Raw genomic sequence first — 14,699 nt, 5'->3', positions numbered from 1 at the left:
TGTCAGACTATGTGGTGTTTGTGGACTGGTGTAAGTTTCCGGTATTCATCATATTCCTGGTATTTTTTTTTTTTATGTCTAATAACAAAGGAAGGGAAAAGGGAAAATCGTACACTCCACTGCTTTGACACCAGCAACCTATTGGTCATTCCAGCTTGGAAGAGAAAGGAGAGTCTTGTTGTCTGGGGTGGGATGTGAGGAACAGCCATGTAAAATCTCTGTACTTCTGATCCGTTAGTCACGTTCAAGAAGGTAGAATGAGTGTAGATCGGGTTTGTACTTGTCTGAACTTAGCTTCTCCTTCCTTAAACACAGACCTGCGTGCCTTCGAGAACAGATGACCACTGACACAGACAAGGCTGCCCCAACCCGCTTCCCTTCTTCCCTCACTGGCAAGATTTTTGACTGTGCTTAATTTTTTTTCTTTCCTTTTTTTTTTTTCATTCTTTCTTTTTCTCTCCCCAGCTTACGTGCCAAATCAAAGATCATCAGCAGGGAAAAATCATTTGAGAAGAATTCTACAAGGCGCATCCAATGCTTAGCAGGACCACCCTGACAGAGAAAGGAAGACGATGTTTCGGGAAGGCGAGGGTTCGGGGCAGCTGGGGCGGAGGCGGCCGTCCGCGGCACGGTGGCTTCCTGCGCTGCCCTAGGGGAAGAGGATGGGCCTGAGGTCCGGGAAGAGCCTTCCCGAGCCCCCCACTGCCAATGCAGGCAGGGAAAAGTTCCGAAGCTGCCTCGAGGGAACAACAGCCTGATTTGGGGCCGGCTGAACTGGACAGGACATTGAAGCAAGCCAGCCTGCTCCGGAGCCGAGCAGAGGGGCTCCTGCTGGCTCGGCGGAGGCCGGAGCAATCCTCGCCGCCGCCCTCGCCGCCACCGCGCCGCCGCCGCCGCCGCGGCCCCTGCGTTACTGGGGGAGACGGTGCCGCTGCGACAGGGGAGGACGCGGCTGGAGCTGAAGGAGGCTCCAACGCGCAGGCGCCGCCGAGCCCTGCCTGGATGCTCAGTCAAGGCACTCAGGAAAAAAAAAATCAGCAATTTATAGAAAGAAGAAGCTATAGTCTGTCGGGATATCCAACACCAACAGGTAGGAGGATATACTCTCTGTTAAGTTTGGGGGAGGGGGTTGCACCGTGCTAATAAAACTGCAGGTTCATCAGGATACAGCCCTCCCTGAGGGTTTTTTTTTTTTCCTTTGACAATAAACTGCATAATGGAAGTACATTCAGACAATGCATCTTCTAAAGCTTATTGAGAAATCAGTTTCTGGAAACCTTTGCAAAACTGAGGAATATGAGACTGCGAATCACGGAGAACCCTTCCCTTGCAGCACAGAAGCAATCTCTTCCCATCTTCGAGTATGTAATGCATCTCTCTCTCTCTCTCTCTCTCTCTCTCTCTCTCTCTCTCTCTCTCTCTCTCTCTCTCTCTCTCTCTCTCTCTTCCTCCCTCCCCCCTCCCTCCCTCTTTCCCTCTTGCCCTCCCTCCCTCCCTTCCCCCTCCCCCCATCTCCGTTATAAATCCAGGGGTGGTGGATTTCAGGTTTCGTAATGTTGCATGATGCGATCGGTATTTACCCGGGGATGTACCAGTTGGGAAATTAACATCATCGGATGCAGTTCTACCTGGGCTTCCATCAGCATATTCCAGGCAAGTGAGAAGTGGCAAAGGAAACACGCTTCGTGGGAATAACAGAGGAAACTGATTTCCCTGGCGTGGCTCACAGGCACCTAGGAGACAATGTGCATTTTGTTTGGAAATAAAGCCACTTGTGATTTGCAACAGAGATTATCGGTGTAAATGAGAAAGGCTTAATTGCCTAAGAAATACCGTTTCATGTTATATTCATTTGAATATAGGCAGCCAAGGTTTACAAATGGAAGTGCATTATCCCTCTGGGTGTGTTTCCCTGACCAATATTTACATTTACCGTTCTTAATAATCATGTAGCTTTAAAAGAGACAGGATTTGCCCAAAAAGGGGGTGGGGGGTGGGGTGGGGTAGGGAGAGAAAGACAAAAGATTAAATCACATCGAATCTCCGGATGGGTTTCTCTTCATTTTGGAGTCCGGTGTTAAAATTTTTCTTCAGCATTAATCAATGAATACTTGTATGCACCGTGAGCAGTGGCACTTGACTTAACGGATATATATTTGCAGAGGTCTTCTGCATGCATATGAGCTGAGATGCTTCCTTTAAAATACTAAAGGAGCTCAAATAAACTGTGGGTAGCCTCCTGTCTGCCTCCTCTCAGCAATCTTGCAGATTCCATTGCAAAGCTAGTGATTAATTCTTGGGGCTGGCATATTTTACGACTGTGGAACAATTTAGTCCCTTCCCTCCTGAAGATGCCCAAATCTAACTATATGGTGTCTAGAATAAGGACATTGCTAAGTTCACCTAGCTTAGACTACTGAAGCAGCCAGTAAGTACTCTGACATCTCAGATTGCTGCTGAGGCTAACAGTACTGTTTAAAATGGAAACTTTACTTGCTTCCTCATAAAGGAACAGCTTTAGGGGCAACACTGACATCATTACTTACCAACTGAAGAACTGATAGCTCTCTCTTCTCTTTTCTCTTCTTCTTCAGATAGTCTGATGGCAAATCAAACGGAAGGAAGAAGGCAGCATGGCCACAGATTGGATCTGATCTCTTTGTGGATTACACTTTCAGTAAAATGTATGGATCTATCTTTTCCTTGTTCTTATATCTAGATCATGAGACTTGACTGAGGCGGTTCCCTTATCCTCCATCCATCTATGGCGAACTATAGCCATGCAGCTGACAACATTTTGCAAAATCTCTCGCCTCTAACAGCCTTTCTGAAACTGACTTCCCTGGGTTTCATAATAGGAGTCAGCGTGGTGGGCAACCTTCTGATCTCCATTTTGCTAGTGAAAGATAAGACCTTGCATAGAGCTCCTTACTACTTCCTGCTGGATCTGTGCTGCTCAGACATCCTCAGATCTGCAATTTGTTTTCCGTTTGTATTCAACTCTGTCAAAAATGGCTCTACCTGGACTTACGGGACTCTGACTTGCAAAGTGATTGCCTTTCTGGGGGTTTTGTCCTGTTTCCACACTGCCTTCATGCTCTTCTGCGTCAGTGTCACCAGATACTTAGCCATCGCCCATCACCGCTTCTACACAAAGAGACTGACCTTTTGGACGTGCTTGGCTGTGATCTGCATGGTGTGGACTCTGTCTGTGGCCATGGCATTCCCCCCAGTTTTAGATGTAGGCACCTACTCATTCATTAGGGAGGAGGATCAGTGCACCTTCCAACACCGCTCCTTCAGGGCTAACGATTCCCTAGGATTTATGCTGCTCCTCGCTCTAATCCTCCTAGCCACACAGCTTGTCTACCTCAAGCTGATATTTTTTGTCCACGATCGAAGGAAAATGAAGCCAGTCCAGTTTGTAGCAGCAGTGAGTCAGAACTGGACCTTTCATGGCCCTGGAGCTAGTGGCCAGGCAGCTGCCAATTGGCTAGCAGGATTTGGAAGGGGTCCCACACCACCCACCTTGCTGGGCATCAGGCAAAACGCGAATACCACAGGCAGAAGACGGCTATTGGTCTTGGATGAGTTCAAAATGGAGAAAAGAATCAGCAGAATGTTCTATATAATGACTTTCCTCTTCCTAACCTTGTGGGGTCCCTACCTGGTGGCCTGCTATTGGAGAGTTTTTGCAAGAGGGCCTGTAGTACCAGGGGGATTTCTAACCGCCGCTGTCTGGATGAGTTTCGCTCAAGCAGGAATCAATCCCTTTGTCTGCATTTTCTCCAACAGGGAGCTGAGGCGCTGTTTCAGCACAACCCTTCTTTACTGCAGAAAATCCAGGTTACCAAGGGAACCTTACTGTGTTATATGAGGGAGCATCTGTAAATCTTTAGCCTTGTGAAACACTAACCCTCTCTGCTAAGCAATTGTGGCCTGTTAGCCATGTCTTGAGAAGAAAATCAAGGATGGGATCAGCAGTGACCAGGATTTGGGCAACATTCTGCAGTCTTTGCAATAGTTCACCTATAATCCTATTTGAAATCTCAGAGTGATCCTGCTGGCTGCTGGCGAAGGTTTGTAATTAGGAAAGGACAGAACCACTGCCCTAACTTTCTTTCTGTGGGTGAACACTAGATAATGGAAGTAGCAGGTGCTAAGTATCAGTGCTAAATGCTGTGTATATCATTACATATGAAAAAAACTTAAAAAAATTAGCATTGGACATTTTAATAAATTAAGTTGACATGAGGTAAATGTGTTGATAAAAGCTAATTTTAGAAGTTTGAAGACTTTAAAACATTTCATACTATTTTTTGTTTGTTTTGCAAAGACTACACTACTGGGGGACTTAACAGTACTGTAATTCTTAAAAGATGTGCCATGAATTATTGGGGAACAACACTTTAAACACGCCTTGTAAGTTTGGGGGAGCATTCCAAAGCAGTATATTGGTTCCAATTAGAGTTTACCTTTTTTGTACTGATATATTGCTATTTCTAAATGCCGCTTTCCTTCCCTACCAGTGAAATTGCTAGCATTGAACTGTATCATGTGTTTTTTTGTTGATTCAGTAAAAAAAAAAAAAAAAAAAAAAAGTTTCCAGTTTGTTTCTATTTTACAAATGCTAGATATCTCTCTGGGAGGCAACATGGATGGAATCAACTGACCAGAGATGAGCAGTTCTAAAAAATGCAGAATAAACACATGTTGCCTTAAAGGGTTATCTAGTCATCCTTCATCTTCTCTAGCAGTGGAGCATATAGTGAAGAGGCATTGACTCAGTGACCTGCCCTGGCTGTTCATCAGGAAGTGCATGGAAGAGCATTGAATACTCTCCCCTCTTCCCTCATGTGGTTTGGAAATAAGGTGCACACCATTAGGATAATGAGATTTTCTTCAGAGGTGTGCCACCCATTCTGCTGTGTTCTGAGAAGCAGACCATTGATATGTGTTTATATTGTAAGTCAGCTGTCAGGGGAGCCCACAGCCTTAGTGTGACATCTGGCACCATTTGTGAAGCATTTATTGTGTGGAAGGCACAGTCTTCTTTATACTTTCTGCACATTCAACGTATTAGTCCTTCAAATTATTTCAGTTTTAACTTGTGCAAGCTTATAATATGATTTCTGGTATTTTAGAAATACATTAGATTCTGTGAGTCTCATTCTTTAAGATATAGATGTGTGAACTTCAATATAAAGCTGCATTTGCCAAAATTTATCTGTGTAGCCTGTTAATTTTCGTGGAATAAATTTTACATTCTTTTGGCATATTTAGCATACAAGCACAAACTAGACAAATTTGTTTGATAATAATTTTTATTTCTGTAGCTACTATATTGTGACTGGCAATATATGAATGACAGCAGAAAGCTAACAATATTTAAAAGTATTATTGAGTAGCTTTTCAAATTCATCCCCTTATTTATTATTATATGCCAGTAGTATTTGCAAATGAATATATGTCTAATGTTTTGGTTTGGAATTTTAATATAATTATTTCATTTTAGTGTACGGTAGAAATTTTGAGTTCTAAATCTATTACTTTTAAGAATGATTTTTAGGTTCAGTATTACAAAGCCAGAGAAAGTTGCTAGTAGTTCTGTTGGATTTCTAGTTTCATTTGTTTCTGGAGGGATGTTTGTTTGTTTGTTTATTTTGCTTTTGTATATGAAAAATAAGGTTACGAGCCTAGTAAAACAGTATTTCTCATTGCTATGGTACTTATATAAACAGAATTTAAATATAAGTAGAAAAAACAAATAACTGAAAATTTCAATGTCTATGCAACTATTAAGTTTTTGCTCAAGTCATTATTAGTGAGCATTCTAAACTCATTTCTACACCAAAGCAGATTTGATCTGAACAAAATTTAATACATGGCAGTGAGATGAATCTAGCAATAAAAGCTCCTTGTTGGTACTAAAACCATTACCAAAATACAATAAAAATAATGTTACCCAAACCTGGTCTGCTAACATGTTTCCATCTCAAAATTTGCAGGAAAGACATATGACATTGATTATTTCCATGGAAAACTTTGCTTAAAGTTTTGAAGGTCAATCAGAAATATCAGCAGTGATCCTGAGGCCAGCGAACTTGGGTTTCACCAATCCATACTTCCATTATTTAGATAAGTGAACAGGTGTAGACTGAGGGGCTTGGGGATAGGACAAAAGAGAAAGACAAGTGATTTTGCCTGACTTCATCTAGCATCTTGGACTACAACTCAGTTTGTATAAGTGACTGGTCCCAGGAGAATACTAGTGAACATAGCTAACTCTTTTTCAGGTAAAGGCTGAATCAGTGTATCAAACACAGCCTTGGCCACCAATCAAGTGTTTAAGTCAGTAAATAATTGTAGAAATTATAACAAAAATAAATAAATACATACATACATACATAAATACATAAATAAATAAATAAAAGTCTTCCCTGGTGTCTTTATGACAAAAACATGTTAGCTATTTTGGCAATCATTTTGATAGTCAATAAAAACAGTTGGTAATTAATTCAACCTGAAAAGGTTACTAATCCTCAATCCATAAAAACACATTCTCACTGGGAAGTCCAACTTCCCATTGAGAGAGACTCCTCATCAATAAATAATGGGTTCTTCTTGCACTAATTACACTACAGAGCTGAACAGTCTTCACATTGTTTTTCCATCAGAGTGGTAATGTTTTTCAGTGGATATGCCTGTGCTCTGCCATCTGGTTCACTTTGTACACAGTAGATTTTTTATGTTCGTGGCTGTGGAATCCCATGCAGATCTTAACTAAGGCAGATGGAGGTGAGTAGCTTGTCTGCTTTTCTACATAGGCTTGAATTAAATGACAAAATGGATTATAATTGAAAAACATTAATTGTAAATAGGAGAGTCAATTGACTGTCTTCTTTACATACTAGCTAATTGAATTTCAACACCATCATTCTCTATAGAATTAGCTGATTTGTCATTGTTAACACTTGGAGATAGCCAGGTTTCTATGGATGCGTATCTGAATAGTCTCCTCATTTACTTAGCAAATCTCTCCTAGGCTCTGGGTTTCATGTTGTGAGTACTGTGGAAATCATGACAGAATGATCTCTCATTGAGCTTATACACCTGGGAAAGAATCAACAGATGTGGAGTAGCAGTGAGATGTGGATGCTAAAATAATAAATACTCCTAGAGTGGCATCAGAATCAATGCACAGAATTAGCACAAACTAATTTTCCACCTTCTCTCTAATGCCTTATCTCCTGGTTTGCCTTGCAATATTTTATATGTCATACATACTCAACTCTAGGAAGCTGTTTGCTACTTAACTAAGGAAAGGGCCAGGACCCTGTCACTCAAGCTTTGTTGTATCACTGATGATATTTGGAAATAGCGTCCATGTTGTTCACAGTTTGTATAAAGTCACAGAGCAACATAAATCTAAAGTCTGTCCCCACCCCCACTGTGTCCTAATTATTTAGTTCCACAGGACATAATTCAATTCCTTCAAGAGACTTGGAGATGAGTCTTTTCTTCTATAGTCATAGTTCTCTCAAATTACCATGAAAATGCCTCAGCAAAGTGCAGTCAAGTGACAAAACTTGTTCCTGTGCATCTTAGTGATTAGCATCAGGGAGTCGGGGTGGGGTGGAAGGGTGGTGGGGAGGGGGGAATCTTCCCTGGTGCCAACCAAAGATGGAGACAATATGTGAAATGAGGTGCAGTTTTATTATTCAAATATTCTGCCCCTGTAAGATTTGTACTGCTCCTTATTGGGAGTGAAAATACAACTAAGTGCCCTACAGTGGGAGAGTTGGTTTGGACTCTAACAGTTATTTCCATTGCGAGAACAATGAAATATAGGTGTACTTGTGGAGACTTGTATCTTTCACACAAGTCATTTGACTACTGAGCTGGGCTGTATCCATGATTATTACTCTGAAGTGGTACATTGAACCCAAACTCTTCACTTTTCTATATTCACCATTAGACAAATTTGGTATTTTATTCTATCTTAGTCCATGTGTAGCATAGACCATAACTTGTTTACACACAAAATTTTACCTTGTATTAATTCCATACTAAAAAGAAAAAAGGAGAGCTAAAATAATAGCTTATGCTTTCAAACACCAGCTTACAAAAAATTGTGAGTCTGAGTTTTATTTATGATTTTCAAGTCTTGTGAGTTTGTTTTTCCATAAAAAGCAAATATATTACTTTTGTATTTGATAATAGACTTTTATGAATATTTTGAATGGAAAGTACAAGTTCTATTATTTGTTCACTGATGAAAATTTTATTGTCCTTCCCAATTATGGACATGCCATTGATTCTGTGATTTTCATAGACCTTCAAAACCTTTATTTATCTCATATTAAAATGATAGAATTGCTCAAAGTTGAGGTGTGGCTCCACAGCCCTCACAGTGCTTAAAATTAAGGAGCCATTTCTGTTGTTTTGTTTTTTTGTTTTTTTTATTGGTTTTTTTATTCGATATATTTTTTATTTACTTTTCAAATGATTTCCCCTTTTCTGGTCCCCCACTCCCCGAAAGTCACATAAGCCCCCTTCCTTCCCCCTGTTCTCCCACCCACCCCTTCCCACTTCCCCGTTCTGGTTTTGCCTTATACTGCTTCACTGAGTCTTTCCAGAACAAGGGGTCACTCCTCCATTCTTCTCGTACCTCATTTGATGTGTGTATTATGTTTTGGGTATTCCAGTTTTCCAGGAAGGAGCCATTTGTAAATGGTCAGTTTGGTTTTGCCATAAAGCAAAATAGTGATGTAAATTAAGAATGCTCTTTAAAAAAAAAAAAAAGAGCAACATAGGGAGATAGGGATATTTGGGATGAACCAAATTGACAAAACTTTTGCCTTAGGATGCAATATTCCAAAAATAAATAAAACCAAATGCCTTTAACTTAAAAAAAAAAACTAGATAAATAGGGCCTTGTTTTTAAACAAGGAAAGGAATCTTTGCATCATCTCCTTTAGCATCATCTCCTTTTGCCAGTAGGATATTGTCCATTATCTGCCAAACTTGTTGGCTTAAAAGGTTGTTCAAGCCAGTTTCCTCTCACCAAGTCAGGAAGTTGATACAGCGCCAGATCCTCTAAGGCTCTGAGAGGAAGCCCAGGAGAATGTGTTTCCCTAGAAGTGGCTGTACAAACAGACCTCCAGGAAGCCACAGGTCAGTTGGAGGTTCACACCTGACCTTTATATTTAGTTCCCGCCTCCTTTAGATGCCTCAGAATATATCATCCTATGATTGTGGAAAATAATACATTTTTGGCACAAATAGTAACACTGATATTGTAAATTCAGGACAAGTTTTATGAGGTTTTGATAGACAGTAAGGCATTGAAGCATTTAACGTATGTGGGTACCCAATATTGATCATAGAATGTGGAAGGAAGTTATCTGTTAGGCCACAGGCAAGGGATAATAATGCCAAAAATGTTAAAGTTGGATTGAGAACTGAGCTTGATTTAGACAAAGCTAATCAGTTGCTTCTTTTTATAGACTTGGGGAATGGGGAAAAAAACAAATAAATGAAGGAGAATTTGTTCTTTTGTCTTTCATCAAAAACCGCTGAATTTAATATTGTTTTTCCCATGAAAAATGAATTTCCTATCCCTTTTGATAACCATTTCTTTACTGAAACATAACTTTAATGTGGTAATCATTCATTATGCCCCTGTTTCAGATGGACTCTTTGTCAAGTGACTTTGCCTTTCTGATTTATCAATAGAAATGGGATTACAATAGCTTATGTATTCTGGAACTGTTGACGAGACTCAGCAAGAGCATCCTGTGAGGCCCTGGCAGAGTCTAAGATTTTAAATAAACTTTACTTTATGCTGCAAAAGAGTCTCATCATCTCACACTGAAGCCATCAACGGAGTCTGAGACAATGTGCTAAGTGCTGTGAGGGAGACAGGTGAGAAAAGTGTTAAAACCACACAGACAAGCAATTAACTCTGTGAAGGTGGGAGAAGGGAGGGGAGGGAAGGAAAAAAGTGGCAACTGAAGGAACGGGCTTTGCAGCGTAATCTGAATTTCATTGGCTTGACGAAATTAATAGAGCTGTTCAGATAGAGCAGCTACACGAGAAAAAGACATGTGAAAAACCCCGGATGTGTCCAAGAGAAAACTAAGCAAAGAATTTTATGTGATTTAGCTGACGCTGAGGTGAAGCCAGCATGGTGGAGTGGCTAAACAGCCAAACACTCGAAGGTCAAAGCCCTTATTCTGTCTCTTACTAGTTAATGTTTTTTTTTTTGAATTCCAATCTGTTTATCTGTAAATTAGAGAGGAAGAGTGCAACTAGTTTTAGAAATTATGCCTTGAAAATTATATGGAATCATAACAATTTGTTGCTTTACAATAAGCCCAAGACTATCCTAAACATGTTTCTGGAATTGGCTCATTGGACTATTAAAAGTAGTTGTTATTAATTTTCATAATTTGTAAATTTAGAGGCTGCAAAAGAGAGTTAAGTAACCTGCACAAGTTAGGAAAGACAAGGGTAGCTGTCAGGTAGGTACCTTTATTCAGCCAAGCTAAACATTCTTTCATGCACTATCCAAGAACTGGATGTTCATAAATGGTGGCCACTGGCAGTAGTGTCTACTGCTGCTGCTGTCTATGTTAAAATTATTGTTGAAGGTTAGAAACTACAGGGAATAGAAGGAGCACAGCAGAGACAGAGAGCACCAGGGCCTTTGGAATTCAGCTCCACCTTGCTTGCCTGCTTTCCTTTCCCACAGAGGCTCTGAAAGAAACAAGAAAAGAGTCCTGGGTTACTAAAACGCATCTCTGCTTTCATGTCAGATCCTGCTACGGCAGAAAGGAGAATCCATCAGGGGTTGTTTTTTTTTTCTTTTCTTTTCTTTTTTTTTTTTTTCAGAAGGACACTGCTCAGATTTTAAAAGTGGGTTACACAGCTCACACCAGGTGGACAGTTTTACCTAGATCTGACTATTTTTCTGTACTATTTAAGTTTTGTCACATTCTCAAAAAGGGAAGATGTTAACATAGTGGATTGTTGTAGGCTACATGAAATCTTTTCATTCAGGTGCTCCAGTCTCTCTTAAAGGTCTCCCTTCCGGTATCACCATTACTAGTCGCTGTGCTGCTAGCTAGGGATATTTATTTTCCTGCCCTCAAATCTTCTACAGCCTCCATACCAATGTTTAGACCTATATTTACTAAGGAGATAATTCACAGAAAGTGTGGTAGAATTACCTGGTAAGTCCTGTTTATATGGTATTCATGCAGCCCGGTAAGCATCATACAGTTTCACATATGGACTTATGGACAGTTGCCCACACATCCAGCCCATCGTCACTGCCTCTTGTAAACTGTTGATTTGCCCATTTCATTGTTCCCATAACAACTGTGCTTTATTTTTTGATTTGATCTCTTCAGCTGTAATTGTCCAGGTGAGTCCATCTTCTAAAGTGAGACCTGCTGTTTTCTCCTTGCTCGCATAAAGTGGCCTCTGTGGTTTTAGGAAACAATGCAATGATTTCATCATCCAGTGTCTAAGAATACAAGGGTCAGGAAAAGGATTAGAAGCTGGTCTGCTGATCAGCTATAAGCTATGATCAATTCTCTGGACCTCTTAGTTCTCTCACTGTAAAATAAAATTCCTCTGGCTTGGAAAAATCTATAGTTGATCTATCTGGGTCACGGATGTTTCCAGGACATTAATGCCATGGTTATTCCTGTCCAACAGAGCTTCCCACAACTGGCAGAGGTCCACTGAGAGCCACTTCTCTTGTGCAGTATTTTAACTAAGTAGGTCCCTACCTAAGCAGCCGAAGGCCCAAGCCGATCCCTCCTTATTGATATCAACATGGGCCAATATCAATATATAGCACATTAAAGCACTCGCTAGGCTTTTTGCTTTATTCATGTGCTAAGTTCATAACAGCACTTTTAATTTTAATCAGACAGATCTGATGTTCTGCTTCCATTGCAAATGACCAAATTATGGATATTTGTGCCCTGTTATTCCTTTTTATGGTCTGCCTTGATTATAAATAATTCATGGATTTCTTTTACAGGGAGCCAAACCTGTTTCAATTTCTATTCCAATACATGAGGCATAAAATCTAGAAAGGTATTTTAATACTTCCACAGTTTGTGATTTCAGAGCCAACCACCTCGGGACAGATACTTCATTAGCACCTACTGTGTACTAGAGGTAGAACCAAGTGCTCAGTAAATCCTTGCATTAAATCTGGTACTGGCTTGGGTTTTAGTCTTCAGATTTGTAAAAATGAACAGAGATAGACTTGTTTTCTGCATCTGTGCTTTCTGTGTTCAATTTGCACGAAGACCTTGGCTTCTAGATGCAACCAAGTGCAAAAGTGTTTTACAATGAGTCTTCAACAACTGCAACGATTGGACCAAAAGTCTGGAAATGATGGTGAATTTTTAAATTTACACTTCTTCCTTGGAGCAACAAAATGACTTAATTATTATAAAGCACTGTTTTATGTTGCGGAATCTTATGAGTTTTTTTTTACCTTTAAGGGGATAAAGTAGAAATGGTTCTTAGTTGTGCCATGGTAGTGATTTTAGGTACTGATTTGCAAGTTCGAATGAGAAAATGTTCATGCATCCAAGTATTCATAATTCAAGAGAACAAATGTTCCTATTTTTACATAGTCTTCATACACTTCAGTGCATTGGAAACTGCACAATTATTGCACCAATGCCTCCAGACATGATGCAATTCAGGTTCACGATGCAGAAAGATGCTGTGTTCTTCTCTTTGGTGCTGATATTTGTTATGCCTGGGAGGTCTTGAGCATTTTCTGCAGTGGGTGAATTTGAGTGGTTTGTGTTTCCATTGTGAGCACGAAAATCTGTCATTTTCAGAAAGTACAAAAAAAATGAGACGTTTTCTATTTATTGAGTCTCGCTAAGGTAAATTTTCTCTGTGTTATTATCAGTTTAGAAACTGGAGAGATGGCTGAGTGTGTAAGGCTGCTGACTATACAATCATAGGGACCTGAGATCAAATCCCAGCAACCATATAAACAGTTTTGGCATAGCTGCACAGGGCCCTGTCATCCTGGTAATGTTTCAGGGAAACATAGGATGACCACTATGCCAGTCTCACTCCAGGCCCAGAAAGAGACACTGTACCAAAGGAATATAGTGGAGAGTGATAAGTCACTGATATCCTTTCTGTGTCACCCGCATATGCCGGTGCAAGTATAACACACACACACACACACACACACCACACCACACATCCTTACCACCCCAAGAATAAAACCTTTAAAAGATCAGTTTAAATTATATTTACATTACAAAATACATTCTCAGATATTCAACCAAGAATTATTCTACTTAGAACCAACAAAAATTATATATCCATTGCTAACAATGATCAATTATAGTGGGTTTATCATAAGGCAAATTGGGTATCCAATTTGGTGATTTAGATATGTATTCATGTCAGAAAATAAGAAAAATCCACTGTTATCACAAATGAAGCTAAGAAAAGGCACAGAAAAAAATGAGAAGAAAAAAACTGCAGGGTTGTTCCAGTGGTGGTATCTAGTAATGCTGTGAAGAAAATAAAAATATTCACTAACAGGAATGTTTGATACAATTTTGTGAGTGGTTTAGAATTTGACTACTGTTTCTCCTTCTGTATATGGGATCAAATCCAAAGATCATTCCTAAGAGCTTTTTTTTTTGGTCTCATTTATCCAAATTCTTTACTCCTTCATTATTTTTCCATTCTATACCATACCCTGTCCTTCCTGTAGCATACAGCCATATACTTTCCTATTGAGTCCTCCAGCTCAGTCTACAGACCCACTCTGATTGTATCTGGCATTATTTCGACCCCTGCATATTTCTCAGTTTTCCGAGCACCTAGGCTGTATGTATCTGTTTACATAACCTGATGGTGTTCTTCAACTCATTCAGATTTCCACAGAAGTGAAGGTTAAATTTGTTTCTAGAAGATAAAAATTTTGAGAAAAGTTGTAAGCTCATTCACCCTTTTGTGAGCTTAAGAACTATCCCACAAAATTTTTAGTTTAGTACTAGGCAATGAATATATTAACAAGCAGAGATATTGTTTACATATTAGGACAGAAAAGCAAGTGTGTATTTTAGAAATTATGTCTACCTATTATTCTCTTAAAGACACATTTAATTTTTAATTGTGTTTGTGTTGTATGTGAGTATGTGTGTGTGTGTGTGTGCTAGATTTGTACAGGTAAGTACAGGTGTCCACCAAGGCTAGAAATTAGCACAAGACCACATGGAGCTGTATTTACAGATGTTTGTGAGATGTTTAACATAGTAGAAAGGGAGCTAGAGGCCTCTGGAAAAACAGCATATTTTCTTCACCCCTGAGTCAATTCTTTGGCTCTGAAAAATTAGCACTCACTTTGGTTTTCCTCAAAATTGAGATGGTAACTCAAATATTATCTGCGAAACATGTAGGCTGTGTATGTGTGACCTTGGGTGTGTTATGAATATGTGTAAACATATGTGTGCAGGCATGCTCATCTGGATGGGCTGATGATGGCCAAAGAAAAAAATTCAGTTGCCTTCTTCTATCTCTCTCCAACATACTTTTGAGACACTGTCTAGCACTGGACCCAAGTCTGCTATTTTGAGGCTAAACTGGTTGACCATTGAGTCCTCGGGATCTTCCACTCTCTATCTCCAGGC

The 14,699-nt window shown here is 39.9% G+C and overlaps 1 protein-coding gene across 1 annotated transcript; it reads left to right on the top strand.

Moving 5' to 3' along the window:
• Window positions 1-376: 376 nt before the first annotated feature.
• Window positions 377-4,546, top strand: Gpr85 (G protein-coupled receptor 85). The gene is made up of 2 exons (XM_052172431.1): window positions 377-1,090; window positions 2,595-4,546. The coding sequence occupies exon 2, from the start codon at window positions 2,765-2,767 to the stop codon at window positions 3,875-3,877; it is 1,113 nt and encodes a 370-aa protein (XP_052028391.1). The 5' UTR covers window positions 377-1,090; window positions 2,595-2,764; the 3' UTR covers window positions 3,878-4,546.
• The last annotated feature ends 10,153 nt before the right edge of the window (window positions 4,547-14,699 follow it).

This window comes from Apodemus sylvaticus, chromosome 2 (genome assembly GCF_947179515.1).
Source record: "Apodemus sylvaticus chromosome 2, mApoSyl1.1, whole genome shotgun sequence".
Taxonomy (NCBI): Eukaryota; Metazoa; Chordata; class Mammalia; order Rodentia; family Muridae; genus Apodemus; species Apodemus sylvaticus.
The sequence above is the reverse complement of the archived record's forward strand: the minus strand, read 5'-3'. Positions and strand labels throughout refer to the sequence as shown.